General features: G+C 41.7%; 3 protein-coding genes across 17 annotated transcripts in view; 1 reads left to right on the top strand and 2 right to left on the bottom strand.

Moving 5' to 3' along the window:
* Positions 1–9394, bottom strand: part of kif1aa (kinesin family member 1Aa) — a 46194-nt gene extending 36800 nt beyond the window's left edge. For 6 of the 15 annotated variants that reach the window (XM_078790227.1, XM_078790231.1, XM_078790232.1 and 3 more), the window contains exons 1-4: positions 9101–9393; positions 7871–8043; positions 336–409; positions 71–253 (exon numbers count right to left, since the gene is read on the bottom strand). In XM_078790227.1, coding sequence (XP_078646353.1) covers positions 71–253; positions 336–409; positions 7871–7976 — 363 coding nt within the window. In that variant the 5' untranslated portion in view covers positions 7977–8043; positions 9101–9393. Of the gene's footprint in view, positions 1–70; positions 254–335; positions 410–7870; positions 8044–9100 lie in introns of all 15 variants that reach the window. The other 9 variants (XM_078790230.1, XM_058072794.2, XM_058072802.2 and 6 more) reach the window with 2 other exon arrangements.
* dtymk (deoxythymidylate kinase (thymidylate kinase)) overlaps positions 3201–23849 on the top strand; it is a 35831-nt gene continuing 15182 nt past the window's right edge. The window contains exon 1 of the mRNA XM_058072829.2: positions 3201–3204. The gene's annotated coding sequence lies outside the window, so the exon portion shown is untranslated. The remainder of the gene's footprint in view (positions 3205–23849) is intronic.
* Positions 13203–23074, bottom strand: LOC131129350 (tetratricopeptide repeat protein 39C). Its single transcript, XM_058072812.2, has 15 exons — positions 22920–23074; positions 22476–22782; positions 22081–22129; positions 19936–20064; positions 19736–19850; positions 18540–18903; positions 18302–18470; positions 16874–16967; positions 16682–16789; positions 16505–16614; positions 16307–16430; positions 14948–15045; positions 14773–14877; positions 14639–14677; positions 13203–14560 (listed from the first exon to the last, which is right to left on the bottom strand). The coding sequence occupies exons 2-15, from the start codon at positions 22631–22633 to the stop codon at positions 14471–14473; spliced, it is 1752 nt and encodes a 583-aa protein (XP_057928795.2). The 5' UTR covers positions 22634–22782; positions 22920–23074; the 3' UTR covers positions 13203–14470.

Genomic DNA, 23849 nt, shown 5'->3' with positions numbered 1-23849 from the left:
AGAACATGACACGGATTAATTTACCTCATCCTTAATGATCTTAATTGCTGATTTATCTCCACGTCTTTACCAATGGGATGATCCCCTGCTGATCCTTGACGTCCTGCTTCCCCATCATGGTGTAGGACTTCCCGGCGCCAGTTTGGCCGTAGGCAAAGATGCAGACGTTGTAGCCTTCGAAAGCATGCAGCAGCATTTCCTCGCCGATGTCTTGATAGACGCGCATCTGAGACGCGTAATTCGCATCCTCCGGCTGGAGCCAACAACCAACCAAAACGTCAACTGTAAATATTCAGTATTTAATGTATAGTGTGTAGAAGGTCTGTGTGTGTTACCGTGGTGTGGGACCAATAGGAATAATCAAAGTTGAAGCTCTTGTTGTCTTTGGCCTGTTTGGGGTTGATGATGGCTGAAAGACACGACAAGGAGGGCAAGTCAGCGGAGTGAAACTGGATCAGAGCGAAGCCAGTGTCAAGTTCTGAGGTCCTTTGTGCACGTCTTCAGTGCTGAACCTATGCAGTATACACATTTTGTACACCAACAAGGTCTAATGTGAACCAATACAAGAGCTTGTCTGGGAATATTCTCATTCATCCAGGTCATTGTGTTGAATCGATCGCAACTGGACTGTTCTCAGGTTGTTTTACGCTTGGCCTCTCACCCAAGCAGGATTCAGCAGTTGTTGCTCAACAACTACAGAGAGAGTCCACTCTAGTCAACAACACATCAGTAAGGTAAAACTCAAACTAGACGTGCTCAAAGAACGTCTTAAGATGTCCAATTTAATCTTTGAGCATGGACTGGACAGCTCTGGGCTTCTCAGGGCATTGAATTACTCACGAACTGTTCTTGGGTTGTCTTACCCCATCAGTTCATCAGTTCATGCCCAAAGACTAGATAGGACAGCTCCAGACTGCCCTATCTAGTCAACAACACATCATCAGTAGGGTATATCTCAATGAATAGACATGCTCAAAGAGTCCATAATCTGAAGATGTCCTAACAAATCTTAGAGGACCACTTTAAGATGTCTTAAGCTTGTCTTTGAGCAGTTAATTGACGCAAACGCAACTGGTCTGTTCTCAGGTTGTCTTAGAAAACGTTTCATTCAAGCAGTTCATTGGTTCATGGTCAAAGACTAGAGAGTCAACAACACATCACCACTAGGAAAAAATTCAATCAAAGACTAGGCATGCTCAAAGACTAGACAGCACAGCTCTGGACTTCTTAAGGCATTGGATGAATAGTAAGGGGACTTTTCTTGGGTTGTGTTAGAGGACGCTTTGCCTTGCTCATGAGCAGTTCATTATTTCATGCTCAAAGAGTCAACAAATCATACTCAAAGACTAGACTAGATTGGACAGAGTCAGCAACAAATCATCAGTAGCGTAAAACTCTATAAAACACTAATAGTATACATACTCAAAGACTAGATAGGAGCATCTAACGATAGAACCATCTAAAGATGTCCTATCAAAGCTAGATAGGGCCATCTAAAGATAGCACCATCTAAAGTTGTCCGAGCTAGTCTTTGACCATCAACTGGACTGCTCTGGACTTCTCAGGGCACTGAATCGATCGCAAGTGGACTGTTCTCGAGTTGTCTTAGAAGACAGCAGTTCATCATATCATGCTCAAAGAGTCAACAAATCATATCCTAGACTAGACATGCTAGGATAGGACCCGAATGAGAGGCAAAACACCTTCTAAGAAAACCCAAACAGTCCAACTGAGACTGAGTCAATTCCCCGAGCGCACAAGAGCTGGATCAAAAATTCAGCCTCTTCAGAGATAATAACACTTATTTCTGATTGACAGTGTCAGAGAGGTGTTCATCATTAAACAATATTTTTGTATAGCTGCACTTTATCATAGGTTAGTGGTGTCATAAAGCATCGTTGTGTGCAGCCATGAACCACACTGAAAGCTTCTTTTAAAATATTAAAGGCAGTAATAATACCGCAGAGGATGACTAATCATGAGTCATGACAATGACCAACTGCTGACGATGTCATTTCCCACTAAGTTGACATCGGATGCTCACACAATTCACATTGGAGACACTTCAGGACAGCTCAGGTTTTTATTGATTAGGACAGCTTTACCTTTGCATCCCATCCCCATTCGTAGTCATTTGACGATTAGTCGAGTGTTGCTGTAAACATTGTGACATCATCAGCAGCAGCATCCTACGTAGCTGTGAGTTAATAAGCTGTTTCCTCTGAACAACTTCCTGCTAATGCAGAGGAGGTCGATGCAGGAAACGACTAAGTAGAAGCTGGCATAAGTGTGAACACGGATGTTTCCATCTAGGGATAAGCACCAGTGAGGATGACCTTTTACTGGCCCTGACATGCCATGCTAGAAGAAACTGGTACAGCAATACAAGTAATCCAGTTATGTTATCCATTCTGTGCTTATGATTGAATTAAAATACATTTGCCGTGTGGCTGGTCACAGCATCACCAGAATCAATAATCAGTAAGATATAATGCACCTACAATAAGTACTATTTCCTACAATAAGTAAATCTTACTTCACTTTCTCCCAAAAAAATAAAAAAAATGTTCAACTTGTTCCTAATTTACCCACAAATTAGCTAAGAAGTTGTAATTCCCGAACATGGAAGTACATGAATGATTTTAAGATGCAACAGCGAAGAAACAAACTGAGGATATTTACAGTGGGCAGTCTTCATAGCTTATCACACCAATCCTGGGGCATCCCACACGCCCCCTAGTGGCCGCGAGCATTTTACTATGAGACAAATGGCCCATGGATGTTATTAAAAAAATAAAAATAAACCTACGAAAAAATGAAAAGTCAGAATGTAAAGCGAAACAAGTCAGAAATGTTGATACTAGTAATATAATATGCATAAAATTATTTTTTATGTAAAAATAAAATAATGTACATAATAATTTTTTTATCATGTATTGTTACTGTTTTATTTCAATATGTATTATTTTAAAGCGACAAATAATTATATTTAACGCCTAATATATTTTATAAATAGATATTTGACTAAGGATGTCCAAACTGCAGCACGAGGACCATTTGAGGTCCAAGACTTGTTTTTTATTGGCCCGTGGAATATTGTAAAAATAAAATTGACCTAATTGACTTAACAGAAAGTGCAAAATGTTTCCAAGATGAATTGAAGTGAACAGCAAAAAAATGAATGCATGACAATTTATTCACGTTTGACATGCTACAAACATCATGCTACTGACAATAACATTATCGCTGGTCATTTTCTGCACACTAAGTCATTTCAGAGATTTTACTGCTTAAATGAAACCACTGCTGCACTCTGCCATCGTGGATGCACACGATCAAAGTGTCCAGTTACTGTAAAAAAGGATTAAAATTAAATTAATCAAGTAGGCGGAAGCCATCCAGGAGAAAACGGGATGAGATGATGAGATGGACATCTTCTCTGAAGAGCGGCAGTTCAGGTGACCTGTGCACTGACGTTCCCATGAGCATCTGGACTGACGTCAGGTAACTGCGCTCGGCCTGTGACGCCAGTTGGACTGAGGCTATTAGCATGCAGAGCACGTCCTTTCTTTCCATGAGGGCACTGTCAGTTTTTCATTTATAGACCGCCCCTCAGGTCATGTCATGGAGGGAGCGAGGACAAATTACACGGATGTGGTAGCAAACGCACTTCAGATAATACACCTGTCAGTTTATTAGGTACACAATGTGCAATTGTGCTTGTCATACTGGGGGTCAAAATATTAGAAACAGCTCTCAAAGCAAACTGTACATCTCAAACAAGAGGCCCATTGAGCTTCTGCTTAGTGCTTTGCATTTTAATCCATCTCAACGTGGGAGGGAAGTTCTCCCCCCAAAAAAGAAAAAAAAAAACAAGATGACTGCCATTCTGCAGCCGTGTGGGAACTGGTCTGTGGACCGGCACGTTAAACAAAGCAGCCAGAAGACAAGGCGACGAGAGGACAAGGAGACATTTATGCACCGTCGTTGTCACTCCTCCACACAGCAGCAGGAGCAATGAACTCGTTCACATCCTGCCCCCCCCAGACACACACACATATACACACTCAAGAGGCATCCACTCCACACTGACTGCTGGAAACATCATGCTTTGTCCTCAAGATGCTCCTTCTTAGCTATTTATATGTAAATACACAAAACACTTACACTCTTCTATGAATTGTTGCAATTCCATAAAGCGCATAATAGTCACTTAATCTCTCCTTCAAGTAGTTAAAGTGAAATGGAGTGCAGAACCTGCCTGCAACCAGCAGAGGCACTGTTGATTTCGGCTCAACCAGCCATCACACAGCTTTTCGTCTGATAAAAAATTAATTCATTTTCTACCGCTTATCCTCATGAGGGTCACGGGGGTGCTGGAGCCTATCCCAGCTGTTTTCGGGTGAGGAGCGTGGTACACACCAATCACAGGGCACATATAGACAAACAACCATTCACACTCACATTCATACCTATGGACAATTTGGAGTCGCCAATTAACCTAGCATGTTTTTGGAATGTGGGAGGAAACCGGAGTACCCAGAAAAACCCCACGCATGCACGGGGAGAACATGCAAGCTCCACACAGAGATGGTCGAGGGTGGAATTGAACTCTAGTCTCCTAGCTATGAGGCCTGTGTGCCAACCACTCGCCCACCGTGCAGCCTCTTAGCCATTCAGTGAAACCCAAATTTGAAGGTGTTGACGTTTTTGCCAGCTCGTAGAGCTTGCTCGGTAGTGTAGTCACATTTCCCATGATCCTATGAGGTGAAAATGCTGCTTTTTCAATGTATCTATCTGCAGATAAAATGTCATTAAAATCTGATATGTTAATTTTGACCCGGAATGACAACTTAATTCTACCCCTATGTGGGTAATGGTCTCATCCTGGCCACTCTAATGAATAATGTCAATAATGTTACTGTATTGTTGGGTGAGACACACAAGCACCAGATTTGACAACAACAGGCTTTTATTGCAGGTTTGAATGATCTCACAACCGGCATAATAATCCCCAACAAGGGCAACTGTAGTGGCCATAACCTACGCCAAGCTAACTCTGAACCCCTAAAATCACTTCCTGTCCTCCTCCTATTCAGCTCCCCAAGCACTGGAACATATTTACATCTACATACACACGGACCTGAGTCTTGTATGTCTTATATGTCTTATGTTGTCCACTATATTGGGTAATAGGAGTGTAGAGGCTGTGTTAGTTCATGTCTTGGGGGCTCTAATAACAAAAAAATTATTTAGAAGGTTGTAAACAGGTTTTCTATGCTGTAACTACAAATGCATTCCATTCATAAATAAGGAATCACAGTCGGGTCAGGAACCAATTAACTCATTCAACCTCTGGCATTTTTCAAAATTCAAGCCCTTTAGTACAAGCCATTTTAGACAATTTTTCAAAGAACACAGAATATTGTGTTCTATGGCTGTATAAACATGGAACCTACCAAAAAGAAGGATTATACTCTCATCTTTCATCAGAAAAAAAAGTTTGTTTCTACCTTTTTCCATTCCGTAATCAGCAGTGGAACATAGGTAAGTTTCAGGAAAATAGCAATTCCCAACAAGGAAACTTTTAGCTTTTTGTGAAAAGATACATTTCTAATATAACTTACACTTTGACACAACTTTTTACAGCTCAAATATCTTTATCTTTATCTATACCACAACATAACGCTCTGCACACTACACTCCTCCATGCTCTGAAATGCTGTATGCGTCCATGCATTTCATGCAAGCAAACAGCAGCAATTAAAGGGAGCAGGGGAGGAATCTAACATAATAATTCACTTTAAGTCACTTTTACTGTGTAAGTTCATTCAAAATCTGAGCAAAATGTCAACATCAAGATAGCTGGGAGATGGAGGGGCGGCGAGTGAGGTGGCATAAAAAAAAAAGAAATGAATGGCCATCTCATTTACTTGTGTTTTTTTACTATTCACGGCTGGCCTAGACAGATAACTCCTGCAAATAGCAGCGATGTATTGTACATGTATTGTTAAGGACTGTATATATACAAATTATTCCTGCCTTTGCATTGTTCACTGTTACATCATTTACTCTCTATTGTTATAATTATAATAACCATTATAATCCTTCTGCCAAAAGTAAGGAGTTCATTACAGCAATATTTCAGTGTTTGAATAGACTTCATCCAAGCAGAACCAAAAAGTCACAAAGGGCGGAAAAGAATGCCACGCATCTCATCGCCGAGTCACCCATGACATGGGGCGAGGGAAGGATGAAGAGGAGGGGTGGAGGGTGCTAAATTAGGCCAAATGTTAAATATTTCAAGAAGACTCATCTATTATTAAACGGTGGCTTTAACTTGCCAGGCAGACGACATATCGAGTGTCTCCTCCCGACCGAGTGAGTTCTCACTCTAAAAAGTTTGGCTACAGCAGCTCAGCGTCAGAATAAAATGTCTCAATACAACCCATTTCCCCCTTCAGTGACACAATTTTGACACGGAAATGCTATTGAGACGCAATCACAGGCAAATATGTGACATTCTCACCTTCTTGCATGGATGCTAAATATTAATCTGTCAATGTTGGCTTAATCCACCCTCATTAATTTTGCGGATTACAACAATGCAACGTTCAAGAGCTTTCATAGCACCGCATTTTAGTTTGATGACTCTTCAGGTTTTGCTCTATTTGCCACAACACAAACATCCACACATAAGAGGCGAACATTAGCTCTTATTCCAAGATACTCTGCGGAGACAGAACAATCCTCATCAGCACCAAATTGTGTGAAATGTGAATTTTGGCAATGATTATGATCGGGGTGTCCTTTGAAAAAAAATAAACATACAATGTTTTTAGTACATTCTCAAAATTTAAACTGCCACAAATAAATTTGGTGCTGCCTGTTGGCCATCCCTTATAAACACATTATGGGTTCCAGACTCCACGGGAGGCAACAAACGATTGGCGAAACTCATCGCCAACACAACACAAGCCCTGCACACGGGAGGGGCCCATTCACATCCAAAGCGAAGGGAGGAGGTAGGGAGGGAGCAGTGTAGCCAAACTAGCGACTTTGTGACTATATTTAGTGAGTACAGTCGTCCTTCGAACATCGCTACCTTTCTCTATCGTATGTCAAAAATGAACTAATGAATAAATGATTGCATGGGCGGCACGGCGGTCTAGTGGTTAGCGCGCAGACCTCACAGCTACGAGACCAGGGTTCAATTCCACCCTCAGCCAACTCTGTGTGGAGTTTGCATGTTCTCCCCGTGCATGCGTGGGTTTTCTCCGGGTACTCCAGTTTCCTCCCACATTCCAAAAACATGCTAGGTTAATTGGCCACTCCAAATTGTCCATAGGTATGAATGTGAGTGTGAATGGTTGTAAAAAAAAAAAAAATCTCCTCCCATTCCATGTGGAAGTGGTAAGTTTTTGGTTTCTTACTTTGCCCACCTAGCCTATTCCATTTGAATAAACACTAAACAATGAATCATTGTGACAAAGCTATTGAATTTTTCTAGTCTTATTCGATACTTTTGAATACTCTCACACTAAAACATGTATCGATTGCTGTTCTCAGAGAGCAGTGGGTGTGGCTGCGGGCCCCTTCCCCCCTCTCAATGCACTCACAGGCTTTGACTTTTGTTAGTGACAGAGCAACAGTTCATTTGAAGTTCTGAACATTTGACCATGACATTGATGACATTTATGCATAAATGCACCAATTCATGCGGGGTCTATAATTAGTGCCTGGTCAGAAATCACTGGCATTAACAGATGTGGCTGTAGTTAACCTAGTTAGTGGCTGCAGCATAAAACAACAGTTCCTCGCCCCTTGTGGCCAGGAGCTGCAATTGCAAGAAACAGACGGTGGTACTCACTGGTGGTGTTTCCGGACATCTGGATGATGCATTTGCTCTCTTTTCCCATCTCCCTGGAGTTGAAGGGGCGGACTCGGACCGCCACCTTCACTGAAGCCCCGGCCATGGCGCTGCCTTCCTTGCACCTCCGGGTGCCCACTCTTTAGTAACCGGGTTTTTCGACCACTGGAGCTCTGTGGAGGGATTGGATTTATGTTAATACATATAAATATTTTTGACCCCTCTGGTTTGCTTGGAATGTGAACAATAGTGGAGGGCTCCAACTTGGGAAGAAAGAGCGTGCATGGTCAGCTGCCGCCACGGCGACCAGCGACAAAAGAAGTGCAGCAGCAGCGAAATGTGCGTCTGCGTCCTGGGATTACAGCGGGCCGGGCCTCCGTCTCCTCTTGGAGCTTTAATGGTAAAGCGTGACTCATCGTCGCCAATCAAATTGAAGAGCATTTCATGTTGGAAGGCAGGATGACGACATTATTGACAAATTTATTGTCAAATTTGAGTTCATGTGTGTCCTCTACTTTGCGTCATTGTCCAATTTTTGCTGAGTCATCCTCCTTCCTACAAGTGGCTCCTAAAGAGACTCATGTGAAATGCATTCAGGTCAACATTAAGAGTGGCATCTTGTTTATGTCATTTGGCTGCCACGTACACACAAGTAAGCATTGTTAAAATAAAAAAAAGGGTTTAATGTGGCTTCCAATTGTGTTTTTAGGTTTAAAGATTAAACATAATGTGATATTTTGTGGACAGAGAAGGACGCTGGATGACGATGCAGCCTATAGGGCGGCCACCCTGTTAAAGGGCTGGTGACAAAGGCTAATAAATGTACCCTTACTTGTCAAAATGTCACCTTCTGGGTGGCTTAAAGGCTTTTAGAAGGACGAATTTTACCAATAAATAACATTTGAATGTATGATTTGTGCCAATGATATATGATATGACAGAACCCAGCAACATTCAAATGTTAATATATATATATCGCGGAGAGACATTATATTTCAGGGTAAATGTGTCCGTCTTTGGAAGCTGACCACGTTAAATGCTTGAAATCGTATTTATTTAGACATGACAAGTGTCCTGGAGTCGGGCAGTGGTAGCCTCCTCAATGGCCGCACCCTGAGCCCACGTCCTCCCAGGAGATTTCAACCAAAAATGTCTTAATCAATAAAGGCCACCGTACACAGCGTAGAATCCAAGTTTTAAAGGAATAATATCAAATGTCAGTGTACATACGTGATGCTAGCACCGTGTGGGCAGTGGAGTTCCGTCGTCGTTTTTTAGATCCGCGTCCTCCTCCTCGCCTCCTCCTCGTCCTCCCCGGGCTCCTGCTAGCAGCCTCCGGCCGCCATGAAATAAAGAGGCTCGGTGTGCTCAGTCCACCCGGGAAGAAATGTGTCAGTGCAGCGTAGTGTTGCTTGATAGTTGGGCTGGGATGTCCTCAGGCGTCCAAAATGGTTGTGTCGCCTTCACGTCGTCCTCTCACTGAGGATGCTGCCACCGGGCGATGACGTCACCGCCGAGGGAGGTAACAGCATCAATGCGGTGGTGGGAAGAGCGGGGAGGTGTGCACTTTGGCTAATACGTCATAGCCAAACTACAGTACTTTATTTGCGTGGGGTTTTTATTATAGCATCAAGTTGACTCTTTGCTCGGTGTTTTCTCATTTTTCTATTGTTTTGTTTAATTTTCAACTTTTATTAACTTGTATTATGAACTAAATAATCATTTAGTTTTGTTTCCCTTTATGTTACAACTTAAAAGATAATACTTAAAGCAGACCTATTATGCTAATTTTCCACCCTTTGTATTAAGTTGTGGACTCTTACAGAGCAGCTACACCCAATAACTCCAGAAAGATTTCTAGATCTTCCAGAATCTGCGCCAATTCCAGCTTGTAGTTGATTCCACCCACGCCCACGCCGCTGTGATTGGTCCCACTCCCAAGCTTTCCCAAGGACTTCCGGACTCCTGCGGAACCCCGCCCCCGTCGGTATAGGAGTTGATAATAAATTAACTTTCTGAAACCAAGCGTTCTTGAGCTCACTTCCAAATGCCAGACGTCATTATCTGAAATGTTGGCGTAGTTTAACACGAGAATACAACATTCTAACTACATTTATAGGTCAGAAATGTGGAAAAAGCATATATATAATAGATTTATATTTTGGTTTTATTCTTCTAAAATGACTGCTGTTTTTTTCCATTTCTGCTGTTTTCATCAAACTTTTCCACAATGCTATTTTTCAAAAATTACATCTTTGTTTTTGTCTCATATACTGTATATTACAACTTGACAAAATATGTTTTCCTTTAATATTTCAACTTTTGTTTCCTCATAATATTACAAGTCTATTCTCGTAAAAGTGCAACTTTTTTGCTCAATATTTTGACTTTATTCTCATAAAATTGTTTTTTTAAAAGTTTTTTCATTTAAGATATGTATACCATATAGTAACTTTGCCCCAATTTAATAAATAATGACACCCTTGTTTTTGTCTCTCATATTTCAACTTTACCAAAATATTTCTAATATTTCAACTTGCTATTAAATTTTTTCCCCATTTTACAATGTTATTCTCATATAAATACAACTTTCAATTTTCCCTTAATATTTTAACGTAAACATTCTTTTAAAATTACATATTTTTTATTGCAGCCGTTTTATATTTTTCTGTCACATTCAATAAATATTTCTGAAATAAAAATCTGCCACGCTTAAATCAACATATTTAGATAAAATGACATGTATACTAGTATATATGCATCTATGTATTTTTTTTTGTATTATTATTTTTATGTATTATGTTTAAATAGTCATTCTTACATTTTTACTTGGCATTTGATTTCATGGCAAGCAGTCTAGTTCCTTGGTGTGTAGTTCACTATTCTGCATGCTAATTAGGGTGATAGTTTTCACCAGTGAAAAAATGCAAAGCACAAAATACATCAGTAGTTGATTTGAGGGAGAAGAGTTTATTGTGGAATTCAGTGACACGTCCACACCCTGATGGAACCTCCATTTGAACAAGATTTAAAAGCCTGAATCAATGAGTGCCTGTTATTCTGCAAAAAGTTAAATCAAGGCAACTGGATTTGTTACTATTTAGTCTTCTCCTCTTCTCCACTCTACTGCGGTAACTCTGCTTCATTTTTTTCCAAATTGTGCCTACAAGTTTGTGTCCCTTCCATCTTCTGGAATCAATATGATCATGATTAGATCATGATAAATTATGCATTTTGATGTAACGCAATTTCAGGTGTATAAGCTGCACCAGTGTAAGCCACATCCGCTAAATTTAGGGTGAAAAACAGATTTGTACATATATAAGACATACTGGACTATAAGCCACTATAAGTTTGCCTTATGGTAAGACCACCCCTGGTTTCACCTTTAATCCAAAAAGCCTCTTGAGTTTTCACCCATTGCCTGACATCTGTCTCCCAAAAGATTGTCAACAACAACCACCCTGTTGAGACTCCACACCTAGAATGTAGAGCTAAAGAAGTCTTTCGATTTAAAGGTGAAACATCGTTACCTATGCCTGGATTCAACCTTTGCGGATTACCATGACTGCAAATCCCCCCAGAGTGCTTGTTATGTTACAGTGATTTGACTTTACTCACAGCACACTGACCACCAACCTGTGGCCACCTCGACATTTATCACAGTTTACATCCGACACAGGGACAAGGATGTGTGTGTGGAGGGGGGGACCCAAAATACAGTGAAGAAAATAAGTATTTGAACACCCTGCTATTTTGCTATTTCTCCCACTTAGAAATCATGGAGGGGTCTGAAATTTTCATCGTAGGTGCATGTCCACTGTGAGAGAGATAAACTAAAAAGAAAAATCCAGAAATCACAATGCATGATTTTTTAACAATTTATTTGTGTGATACAGCTGCAAATAAGTATTTGAACACCTGTGTATCATCTAGAATTCTGACCCTGAAAGACCTGTTAGTCTGCCCATTAGAAGTCCACCTGCACTCCATGTATCATCCTGAATCAGATGCACCTGTTTGAGGTCGTTAGCTGCATAAAGACACCTGTCCACCCCATACAATCAGTAAGACTTTAACTTGTAACATGGCGAAGACCAAAGAGCTGTCCAAAGACACCAGAGACAAAATTGTACACCTCCACAAGGCTGGAAAGGGCTACGGAGCAATTACCAAGCAGCTTGGTGAAAAAAGGTCCACTGTTGGAGCTATCATTAGAAAATGGAAGAAGCTAAACATGACGGTCAATCTCAATCGGAGTGGAGCCCCATGCAAGATATCACCTCGTGGGGTCTCAATGATTCTAAGAAAGGTGAGGAATCAGCCCAGAACTACACGACAGGACTTGGTCAATGACCTGAAAAGAGCTGGGACCACCGTTTCCAAGGTTACTGTAGGTAATACACTAAGACGTCATGATGTGAAATCATGCATGGCACGAAAGGTTCCCCTGCTTAAACCAGCACATGTCAAGGCCCGTCTTAAGTTTGCATATGACCATTTGGATGATACAGAGGAGTCATGGGAGAAAGTTTTATGGTCAGATGAGACCAAAATAGAACTTTTTGGTCATAATTCCAATAAGCGTGTTTGGAGGAAGAAGAATGAAGAGTACAATCCGAAGAACACCATCCCTACTGTGAAGCATGGGGGTGGTAGCATCATGCTTTGGGGGTGTTTTTCTGCACATGGGACAGGACGAGTGCACTGCATTAAAGAGAGGATGACTGGGGCCGTGTATTGTGAGATTTTGGGGAACAACCTCCTTCCCTCTGTCAGAGCATTGAAGATGGGTCGTGGCTGGGTCTTCCAACACGACAACGACCCGAAGCACACAGCCAGGAAAACCAAGGAGTGGCTCCGTAAGAAGCATATCAAGGTTCTAGCATGGCCCAGCCAGTCTCCAGACCTGAACCCAATCGAAAATCTTTGGAGGGAGCTCAAACTCCGTGTTTCTCAGCGACAGCCCAGAAACCTGACTGATCTAGAGAAGATCTGTGTGGAGGAGTGGGCCAAGATCCCTCCTGCAGTGTGTGCAAACCTGGTGAAAAACTACAGGAAACGTTTGACCTCTGTAATAGCAAACAAAGGCTACTGTACCAAATATTAACATTCATTTTCTCAGGTGTTCAAATACTTATTTGCAGCTGTATCACACAAATAAATTGTTAAAAAATCATGCATTGTGATTTCTGGATTTTTCTTTTTAGTTTATCTCTCTCACAGTGGACATGCACCTACGATGAAAATTTCAGACCCCTCCATGATTTCTAAGTGGGAGAAATAGCAAAATAGCAGGGTGTTCAAATACTTATTTTCTTCACTGTATATACTTCACAATCTCTAACATGGGTTTGTAAACACAGAAAATGACTGCAGCTGTTGACACACGTTTGTTATTACAGTACAGTACTTATATAACAGATGCTTCGTCCAGTTCATTAGCACGCCTTTTACGCTTGTAAACTTGCAATAGGAGAGGGGAAACATTACGCATTACACAAAACACTGCTCAAATAAAACCAGGACAGTGAAACCTCGGTTTTCATTAGTACGTCCGACAAAAACGGAGTGTGAAAGTGTGAAAACCCAAGTGATTTTTTCCATAAGAAATACGTACATGTAAAGCCAATGACACCCTATAATGTTATAATATGTGTTTACTATCATGGTTCATACTTCATTACCACTATTACTATTACTAATATGTGTGACTATTTTATTTCTGTAATATCACTGTGGCTGTTTACTTTGTCCTTTCCACAAAGGATTGCATTTATTCTCATAATATTACAACATTATTCTTGTAAAACTACAACTTTTTTCTGTTTGATTACGATTTTGATTATTGCTTTTTGTATCCTGTTAAATTATATTTTTTAGAATGTGCCTGCAGGCCAATATTTTCTTTGTAAAAAAACAGCCACAGTCAGCAAATGGCCCCACTTTGGAACCCCCTGAAGTTGAGGAACAAATAGATGAAAAATGGTTCTCAGGGCGGACAAAAACCAAGGTTTCACTGTTGTAATTATTTGTCATGAACCAGCACCTTTCAGCACCATTTGTGCTGTATTTGGGACTTGAAGTGTACATTTCAGACTTGAAAGTCACCCTGATGGACCATGCATAGTGCACACTGTTGCTTTCACGAACAGGTCTAGTTTCAAAGTCGTGTATTACGCTGTCAGGCCAGGGTAGAGACGCTTTTTTTTTAGGACTTGTCCCCCTTGAAATAACATCAAAATTATGCATTGTTGCCTCATTTTTACATTTTCAACAGATATTTTATTATTTATTTATGTGATTTGTGTTCGTCTAGTGACATTTTCGCCTCACATGGTTGCATTTCGTGCCCCCGCAAACATAAAAGTGATGATTTAAAACATACTTAACATGTTTAGCAAGTAAATATAAATCATATCTCCCACTTTTTTGGAGGAACGGAGGGGTCCCAATGCCTACTCAAGGTGGTTCCTGTTGTGGATCATGTGGATAAGAAACAAGTATATCCAGCGGGTCTGGAAGCTTATAAGGCTTCCGTGGAGGGTGGCTACCACGTGGTGTAAAAACGCTGCCTGCCCCCCTCCCCCCCTTTTGGAGTCACTGAGGCACTACTTCCTTCAGCGAGGCCAACGCCGAATGGATACGCACGTGAAGCCTGTTTTCAAAATCGTAGCCTGTGAAATCCTCCTGGAAACGTTTCAGGAAGAGAATCAGTGGAATGGAAGGACTGAAAAGGAAAAGCCATGAAGGATTTCTTTATGTTACCTTAGCTTGAAGTAGGAATGATCTCCCCTTGCCCACAGTCTGGTTTGCATAAAACAAAATCACATTTACACTTTGGTAAGGTGACTGAGTGACAACAGCTGTCAGTAAGAACAGACCAGATGTGGCAGACTGACCTCTGGCTTGGCGAGCAATATACAGCCCAGCTCGTAGACGGCGTACGGCTGAACGTAGGAATTAATCTGTCGCCCGTACTCGTCTCTGGCGGCCATCTGGAAAGCCTGCAAGGTACGCGCACGGCAGGTGACTATTACTTGCATTATGGCAGACAAAGTGTAATTGGTGAAGTACCTGCACGGCGTCCCTCATGTTCCCATGACACTTGTGGATGGATCCAAGGAGAAGATGTTTGAGGCCCCTGCAAGACGTGTCATCAAGTCGCTGCAACACTGGACACCCAAAAGAAGAAACATTCAAAGACATTTTCAGATTACATTATATTATTTGGAGAAAAACTGAATATAGCCAGAATGTGAGTGTGAATGGTTGTTTGTCTATATGTGCCCTGTGATTGGCTGGCCACCAGTACAGGGTGTACCCCGCCTCTCGCCCAAAGTCAGCTGGGATAGGCTCCAGAAGACCCGCGCGACCCTCGTGAGGCATTTTTTTTTTATCAAAACAGATTTTAGGGGAAATAGAGGCCTAGATTTTTTAAGATCCTTATATGAATAGAGTCGTAATGTTTCAAGAACAATTTTTTCAGAAGAAAAAGTTAGTTTTGCAAGAAAAAAGTTAGAATTATGTGTGTATTATGTATATTTTTGTAAGTTGAGCATTCATTAATATTTTTAAAAGGCATATTTTTATGAAAATAAAATAATATTTTTGGAGCATGCAGACCTACTTTAAAAAAAAAGATTTTTATGTGAATAAAACAAATTTTTCTAAGACAAAAATGTGAACAAATATATATATTTCCAAAAACTATACATACAGGAATTATTATTATTATTATGTAATATTAATAAGTTTAGTGTAAAGTAGTTTTTCAAGAAAAGAATGTGTATATTTCTATGGAAGTAATCAGACTTTAGGGGTGGGCAAACTACGGCCCGGCAGCCACATGCGGCCTATCAAGCATTTGAATCTGGCCCGCCAGTTGCTTTCTAAGTATTTCAACTTTTAACAAACAAACTGGCAACATGACTTGCAAGTCGGATGTCTTATTTAGTAAAAAAAAACAACAACAACAACAAAACCGTATGGATAAATCCTATTGTCTTTTGTGAAGTCATGTATTTAAAGACAGAACTCCTAATCATAATCACAATAATTTCACAAAAAAATGAAAATTTGTTGTCCATAAGTTGCATTTTTCACAAAAAAATAATCACATTGACTTCTCCCAATGATGGCTTGATCCTTGGAAAATTACAACATTTTCCTCAAAAGCAGTATGCCTATATTCTCATTGTGTAATTTGTTTTCAGTGTTTTCACACTCAACTAATGTGAAACAATTCCTTTTAGGCGCCAATTACAGACAGATGTAATTGCACCCTCTAGCGGTGGCTGCTAGGTAGTAAACTGCATTATGCATAATTCATGCACAGCCTTGTTGATGTGGACGTTAGATAAATTAAATCGCGACGTGCCCTTCAGTATGGAAAAAAGACATATTATTTATTCATGAGTGTAACGAGGTTATCACCTTGGTTCATGATCTGCAGCTTGGAGGAGGAGCAGTTAGGAAGAGCTTTCCATAGATACAACACTTCAATGACGCCCAGGATGCAAAGCTCTCTGCTGGGAGACATTTTCCTCAGCCTCTCAGCCTGCACACACAAAAGCACACTGCTCAGCTGCCTTGTCATCCCAGACATGATGCTCATCCTTCGGCCACGCCCACCCTTTTCACGGCAAACTGCTCAATCTGGTTGTTTTTCCTCTTGAACAGCTTCTGCACGTCTTTGAAGACTCCGCTGGCTCCGTCCAGGTCACCCGAGGCACCCTGACACACTGACAGTGACACAAACCATTAAGTACGACTGCAACAGTGCTGCGCCGCTAATGCTAACAGGCTGACCTCCTGTCAAGTAGGCGTAGTAGCACTGTGACCAGCGCGACTCGTTCTTCAGGCGCTCAAATGACTGGTAGGCGTCTTCAAAATTCATTTCAATCATGCTGCACCAGCCTGCCGCACAAAGACAAATAAATCAGACTTAATAAAATCATAAAGCACTGAAGCAGCACCATGGCCGACTTATGGTAGGCGTACCGATCTCATACAGACACACGTGCTGGATCTCTCTTTGGTCAGAAGCCAGTTCTAATGCGTCGTGGAAGCAGGCCAGAGCACTGTTGATGTGACACTGAGGATAGAGAAGAAACCATAATGATCAGATGGTACCTGAACACATCACTCGCATGCACTCAGCACTCACTGTATCTGGCAACCTAAGTCCTAAACTACCTAGCCATGCCATAATTTTGCTAAAGACTCACATGTCCATATTAGCCTTCAAACTACTGCCCAAGATGCCAATCTAGCAACCTAGATAACTAACTACGTATCTACCTATCCATCAAACCCGTCTAGCTATCACACTATAAAAAATGTATACCCACTTATCTGTCATATCCACACACCTACCCCACTACCTATCGAGCCTCGGTAGCCACCGATCTATCATGCCTGTCTGGCTACCCCACTACCTATCTAGCTTCCATACCCACCTATGCATCATACCTGTCTAGCTACCCAACTACCCATCAAGCCTTGGTAGCCACCAATCTATCATGCCCGTCTGGCTACCCCACTGCCTATCTAGCCTCCATCCCCACTTATGCATCATACCTGTCTAGCTACCACACTAACTATCAAAACTCTATACCCACTTATCCATCATACCCGCACAGCTACCCCATGACCTATCAACCCTTGGTAGCCACCAATCTATCATGCCCATCTGGCTACCACACTACCTAACTAGCTTCCATACCCACCTATCCATCATACCCGCCAAGCTAACCCACTACCTATTTTGCCTCTGTACGCACCAATCCATTATACCCGTCTAGCTACTCCACTATCTTGCCTTCGTAGCCACCTAGTCATCATACCCACCTAGCTACCAGACTACCTGACTAGCCTCAAACCCACCGATCTATTATACACATCTAGATACCCCTGCCATTATACCTGCTTAGCTACATCCCTACCTATCTAGTGTCCATAGCCACTTATCCATTACACCTACCTAGCCTCCGTACCCACCGATCCGTTATACCCGACTAGCTACTCCACTATCTATCTTGCCTCTGTAGCCACCTAGCCATCATACCCGTCTAGCTACAGTGCCTCACTACTTAGCTATCCTCCATACCCACTGATCCTTCATATCGTCTAGCGACACCACAACCTAACCAGCTTCCGTAGCCACCTATCCATTATACCCGTCTAGCTACAGTACCTCACTACCTAGCTAGTCTCCATAGCCACTTATCCATTACACCTGTCTAGATTCCATAGCCACCAATCCATTATGCCCGTCTAGTTACCCCACTACCTAACTAGCCTCCATAGACACCTATCCATTACACGCATCTAGCTATGGAACTAGCAAAACATCTGCCAACTCGTTCATGAAGCAGCATTCTGTACAAATGTGTCCACTCATGACTGCTCTCTGTTGGCTGCACTCACCTCCAGCCTGTGGACACGCCCCTTAAAGAACATAAACAGGGAGGAGTTGGGGTAAACAACCGACTTCCTCTGAAGGATCTCCTTGGCTTCCGTCAGGCCGGTGTGCGTGTCGGAGCCATCCAGCGCAAAGAAAGGCAGCACTACCGTGTGGTACCACAAGAGGGCCAACCTGACAAAGGTGACATGTGAGACATCAAGAGCATCATGGCGCCCAGCGAGTAGTGTAACAAATACTGACGTGGCGAGCGGCGCCTTCATGTCCTTGCTTTCGCTGGCGTACATCAGCGAGGAGAGGCCCTGCAGGCGGTCACCGGGGAAGCCCAGCAGGTTGATGATCTTCAGCAGGTGCGGTGGCACCATGGAGATGCACAAGTGGAAGAGACCGTAGCCGAAACTGACCGAGCCTTTGAGGCGGTCCAGGGCCTCGGCAGTCACGTCGTTCTCCACCACCGCCTCGTTGTGGTTGGCGTTGTCAGCTGAGAGCAACTCGCCGCGGTCAGCCGCCCTCTGCTGGCAGCTGGTCTGCAGCTGGCTGATGTCGCTGTGGCACTTGTTGTACATTTTCCACGCCTTGCGCAGAATCCAGCCACCTTTGATGTAAGCTGGCGGCACACACAACTTTATTTACACAGCACACTTTGACAAGGGACGGCAAGATACTTGTCTTGCTCACAGGTATAAATCACCACTAAAACACTTCCTATTTACAAAATATGTTCTTGGGGGGGCGGCATGGCGGTCTAGTGGTTAGTGTGCAGACTTCACAGCTAGGAGACCAGGGTTCAATTCCACATTCCAAAAACATGCTAGGTTAATTGGCCACTCCAAATTGTATGAATGTGAGTGTGAATGGTTGTTTGTCTCTATGTGCTAGTGACCAGTCCAGGGTGTACCCTGCCTCTTGCCCAAAGACAGCTGGGATAGGCTCCAGCACCCCCGCGACGCTCGTGAGGATAAGTGGTAGAAAATGAATGAATATATGGGGATCCTTCTTAGTGTATTTCCATAACTTTACCTCCCTCCATTTATTATCACCTAATATTTGTTCATTTATTAATTTGCTTTGGGTTTTTTAGATGTAATTTTACATGTAATTGTCTCTTCTGGCTGTGTGTGGCTTGTTTTGTAGGTTTTTTTTCTGTTTGGTTATTTGTTTTTTTTTTAAGTCAGTTTTACTTTTCTCTCTGATTTCTAGTAAAAACTCAATTTTTACTTCAAATTCAATGAAAAATACGCCTGCTGATGAGGGCTTAAAGATCAGTAATTATTTTGGCACTACCCTCTATTACGATGACGCAGTAAACAAAAAACAAGCTGAAGTGAGCGTTCCCTCTGATGGTTTTACAACAACAAAAATGCTAAACGCTACACTTTTTTTTTTAGCACCTAATAGCTTGAGTCCTCTTTGTCAAAAATCAATTAAAAGTCACCCACCTGAAAGCTCCTGCTTGACGAAGGAGAGCACGGCAAGGTAGACCTGACAGTCTGCAACGATGATCTGTCTCTGCAGGCGGTCCACGACGACGACCCCCGACCTATGGGAGTCCATCTGTGCACGCAAAACACACCAACTCAAAAACAGTCCTTGCCTTTCGGTGTCTTTTTCATTCTACCAGTTTTTTTAACAGACTCACACTCTTCTTAATCTTGTTTCTGATTGTCTCCAGCACTCCAACACTGTCGCTCTCACACAGCTTCTCCGTGGTCCTCAGGTCATCGCAGGCCGTCTGCATCTTCTCCTCCTCGAATGTCATCATGGCGTTCTGCAAAGCACCACCACATCCTGTTATGCAGGACGGCCTTTCACCAGCCACACTGGGCCACAATTAATACAAAAAAACCCAATAGTCCGGTTGCCTCAATTACAGCTTTATGCTTGAAGACTAATGCTTCCCCTCGACTGGACATCCTGGGATATGAAAAGGGTCTTCCCAAAAATGTTCCCACAAAGCTGGAAGCATGCTATTATCATCCAAAATGTCTCGCTAAGATGAAGACTACGGATTGAGTCCAGACTCTGATAAACTGACTAATTAGGTGTGTCCCCTGACCTCTAGTCATAAAGCAGGGGTGTCCAAAGTGCAGTCTGGGTACCATTTGAAGCCCATGGCTGATTTATTGGCCTGAGGCACATTCTAAAAATATAATTTAATAAGAAAACAAAACAAACAAAGGAAGCTCTACATCTGCAAATGCATGAATCATCACAATAGCTGCTAGAGTCAGTGCACCCCCACCCCCACCTTCATGGTTATTTGACATCTGTGTCCAGAGGATGACATCATCTGTGTGTCAGGGGAAAGAAAGACGTCCTCCATCATGAGGATACTAATGTGAGATAGCTCCATTAGGGTCATGGATGGGAAGTGGCAATGGTAGCTCTGCCTGAGTCGTGCTGCTGATACCAAACAGTTGATCCCCGCCTATTCCTGGTTTGGCGTTAGTGCAGATTGCATTGTCTCTTGAATGGTAAGTTAAATAGAAGGTGGTTTGTGGGCGCTGCAGTATCTTGCGGGGAAGCAGTTATTTCACTCAACATTTTCCAGCAGGAAGATGCTTTGACAAGTTGTGACATTGTGTCCCTGCACAATACTGTATAATGTATAAAGCGCTTCGTAAGTGTGAGAGGTGTATTCATAGGGTCTAGAGCAGAGGTATCAAGGTGCAGCCTGTGGGCCATTAAAGACTTAAAGACAACAACAGCAATAAAACAAAAAAAGAGCAGTTATTTTACAAGAATCATGACAAAAACATTAAGAGTAATGCAGGAGTGTCCAAACTGTTTCCAGTGAGGGCCACATTGTGAAAAATGAAAGGATACGACTTTGGCACGTTGTTATTTTGTAAAGCATATGCAAAAAAGTTATATGTTTCAAGGAAAATGCTACTTTTTTTCATTTTGCTTTTGTTTGTTTTTTTTATATTTTCCAAAAAGTATTTGAACTTTTCCCTTAAATACATTTTGTTCATACTATGACTTTATTCCAATAACATTTTGTCTTTGTTACCAGAATTTATATTTACTTTTTCACAAACATAATTTTACAAAAAATATTTTGTCTTGATTGTTTGTCATAATATTACTATTTTGGAAAAAAACATATTTTTTCTTTATTTCAACTCTATGCTACTAAAATTGCATTTTTTTAATTTTATAATATGACTCTCTATATATTTTCATTTTATTCTTTTAAAATTGCTTCTATTTTTTCCATTGTTGCTGTTGTTGGGTTTAGTTTTTCTAGTTTTCTTGTTAAATTATGTTTTTAGAAAGTGCCGCAGACCAATAAAAAACCCACCGGGGGGCCCTGTGGACAACCATGGAGTCAAGTCATAATATTAAGAGAAAAAAAAATTGCAAAAATATACATTTTCTGAAAATTAGGTTGGGAAAAGGTTACAAAAGGTGGGTTATACCATATATTATATTATATAAAAAATAAAGTGTTATTATGTATTATGTAGTATGAGAAAAAACAATGTAGAAGAAGAAAGTTCATAAAAAATATATGTTAAAAAAAGGAGAAAAATTATACACGTTGCGACCGATAACACTAGTTTGGAAAATACGCATTTTTAGGCCTTTTTATGAGCGGATCCATTATTTGGTCATCTGACTTTTACTGTTGTGAGCAACATAAAGTCCCTTTAAGGCCCCAAGATAAAGGTACATAATGATATGCAATATTTATTTCATATTGAACCTTGAGGCACAGGAACGGACTTCTACTGTACACCATATCTGATGTAATGTTCTTGGGGGGGGGGTGCACACTCACCAGGAAACTGACGAAACTGGCCCCAAAGCTCATCAGCGGGCTCTGGGTCCTAACACAGAGAAGGAAATAAAAGTGTAATGCAATGGTAATGCAATATACAATAAAACATATGTTTTGTATTATTATTTTTACAATGGCTATGAATTTACTTTCTTTTGAAAACTTGTTGATGTGTCTTGACTACAAAACAATGTCAATAGCTTGGCTCCTCCCCCTTCCTTGTAGACTGCCGTAAAGTCCGGATGTGACGTCATGAATGTGAATTATCCTTACAGCATTGCTCAGATATTGTACATAATAACAATAACTCGTCTCATCTCGTGTCGTGCATGACGTGTTAACACACACACACACACACACACACACACAGAAGGTGTGAGGTTCGAGTCCCATACCTGTATCTCCTAAAGAGCTCGTCACTCTCCTTGAAGCCGTTGTTCAGCAGCATGTTGATGCCTTGCAGCGCCATCTCCGCATCATCTAATTGCTCGGCCTTCTCTTCCTTCTCCTCCTCCACCTGCTGCTGCTGCTGCTGCTGCTCCGGGCCCGCCATTGCTTGTCAGGGCGGTGATAAGGATGTAGATGATGATGCTGATACGGCTCCTGCGGCTCCGCAACAAAGCCGCATTGGTTTAACGCTACCTTGATGGAACTCCAAAGGAGAAAGGCGCCCAGTCGTACCGTTTAGCGCACACTTCACGCCTGTGTGTTGTGTATGTGAGAGAGAGAGAGAGAGAGTGAGAGAGTGAAAGTGAGAGAGGGAGAGGCCAGTGATGTCCAAACGACAAGATCACGCTGCAATGCACGCATTTAAAGTCATCAATGCACGCTGCATTCACCTGTGTGCTGACGAAAGGTATGTGTGCACTCCTCACTTGGACTCGAACGTATTCATTCATTCATGCATTTATCTTTGCATTCTTATATATCCACCCATTCATCCACCCATTCCCTGCCTTATTCTGTCCGTCGTGCAGCATCCGGCGCATTACATAATCATAATAACAAGCAGAATTCACTCCACCAGACTGCTCAGCCAATAGCATGTGACACATGGAGCATTACGTCATGACGCACACCAACGGGGCTGAACCTGAAAACTTGGGCTGGGCGATTCTGCAAATTCTGGCCACTGTCGATATTAATACTACGGTGGCCGAAGGGGATCACTGCATCCCAGTTTCCCTTTGAATTATATCAACTATACCACAGTTTGATATAAAATTGTTAAATATGTGAACAGTATATCTAGGTAACATTCAGCGAGCATTCAGTCGTTACACTAGCAGCCCCAGCCATAAATATCGCGGGAGTTTGACTACTGCTGGGATACGTCAACGTCGCCGCCATATTGGATGTGTCAAGGCTGCTCTGAAAATGAGCACTTGCTTTCATAAAGCGCCTTTCTGCAAAGAAACGTAAGTTACTGCCTTTCGTTCATACAACCAGGCACGTATTAATAAATGGGAAACAGTTACAGGCACCAAAAACTAGGTATTTTAATCTTTTAATTTTTCTTGAGTAAAATTGTTCCACAGTAATAATATTCTTAAAACATGAGTACAGTTGTTTTGTTGGTTACTCCACAAATCTCTGAATAGTATTACATGTTTTATATAAGCATACAGTTGTGTTTCTTGTGCCTTGATTTGATTTTTTTTTTGGAAAGATTTAATTTATTTTTAGGCATACTTGATATACTTTGTATATTTGTCTTATCTTAGTCATCTTAGGAGATCAAATACAGTTTTTGGCTAACTGTTTCCCAA

This window comes from Doryrhamphus excisus, linkage group LG4 (assembly GCF_037039965.1).
Source record: "Doryrhamphus excisus strain RoL-2023G ecotype Guam linkage group LG4, RoL_Dexc_Guam_v1.1, whole genome shotgun sequence".
In the NCBI taxonomy this organism is placed as follows: domain Eukaryota; kingdom Metazoa; phylum Chordata; class Actinopteri; order Syngnathiformes; family Syngnathidae; genus Doryrhamphus; species Doryrhamphus excisus.
This window is presented reverse-complemented; position numbering and strand designations above follow the sequence as displayed.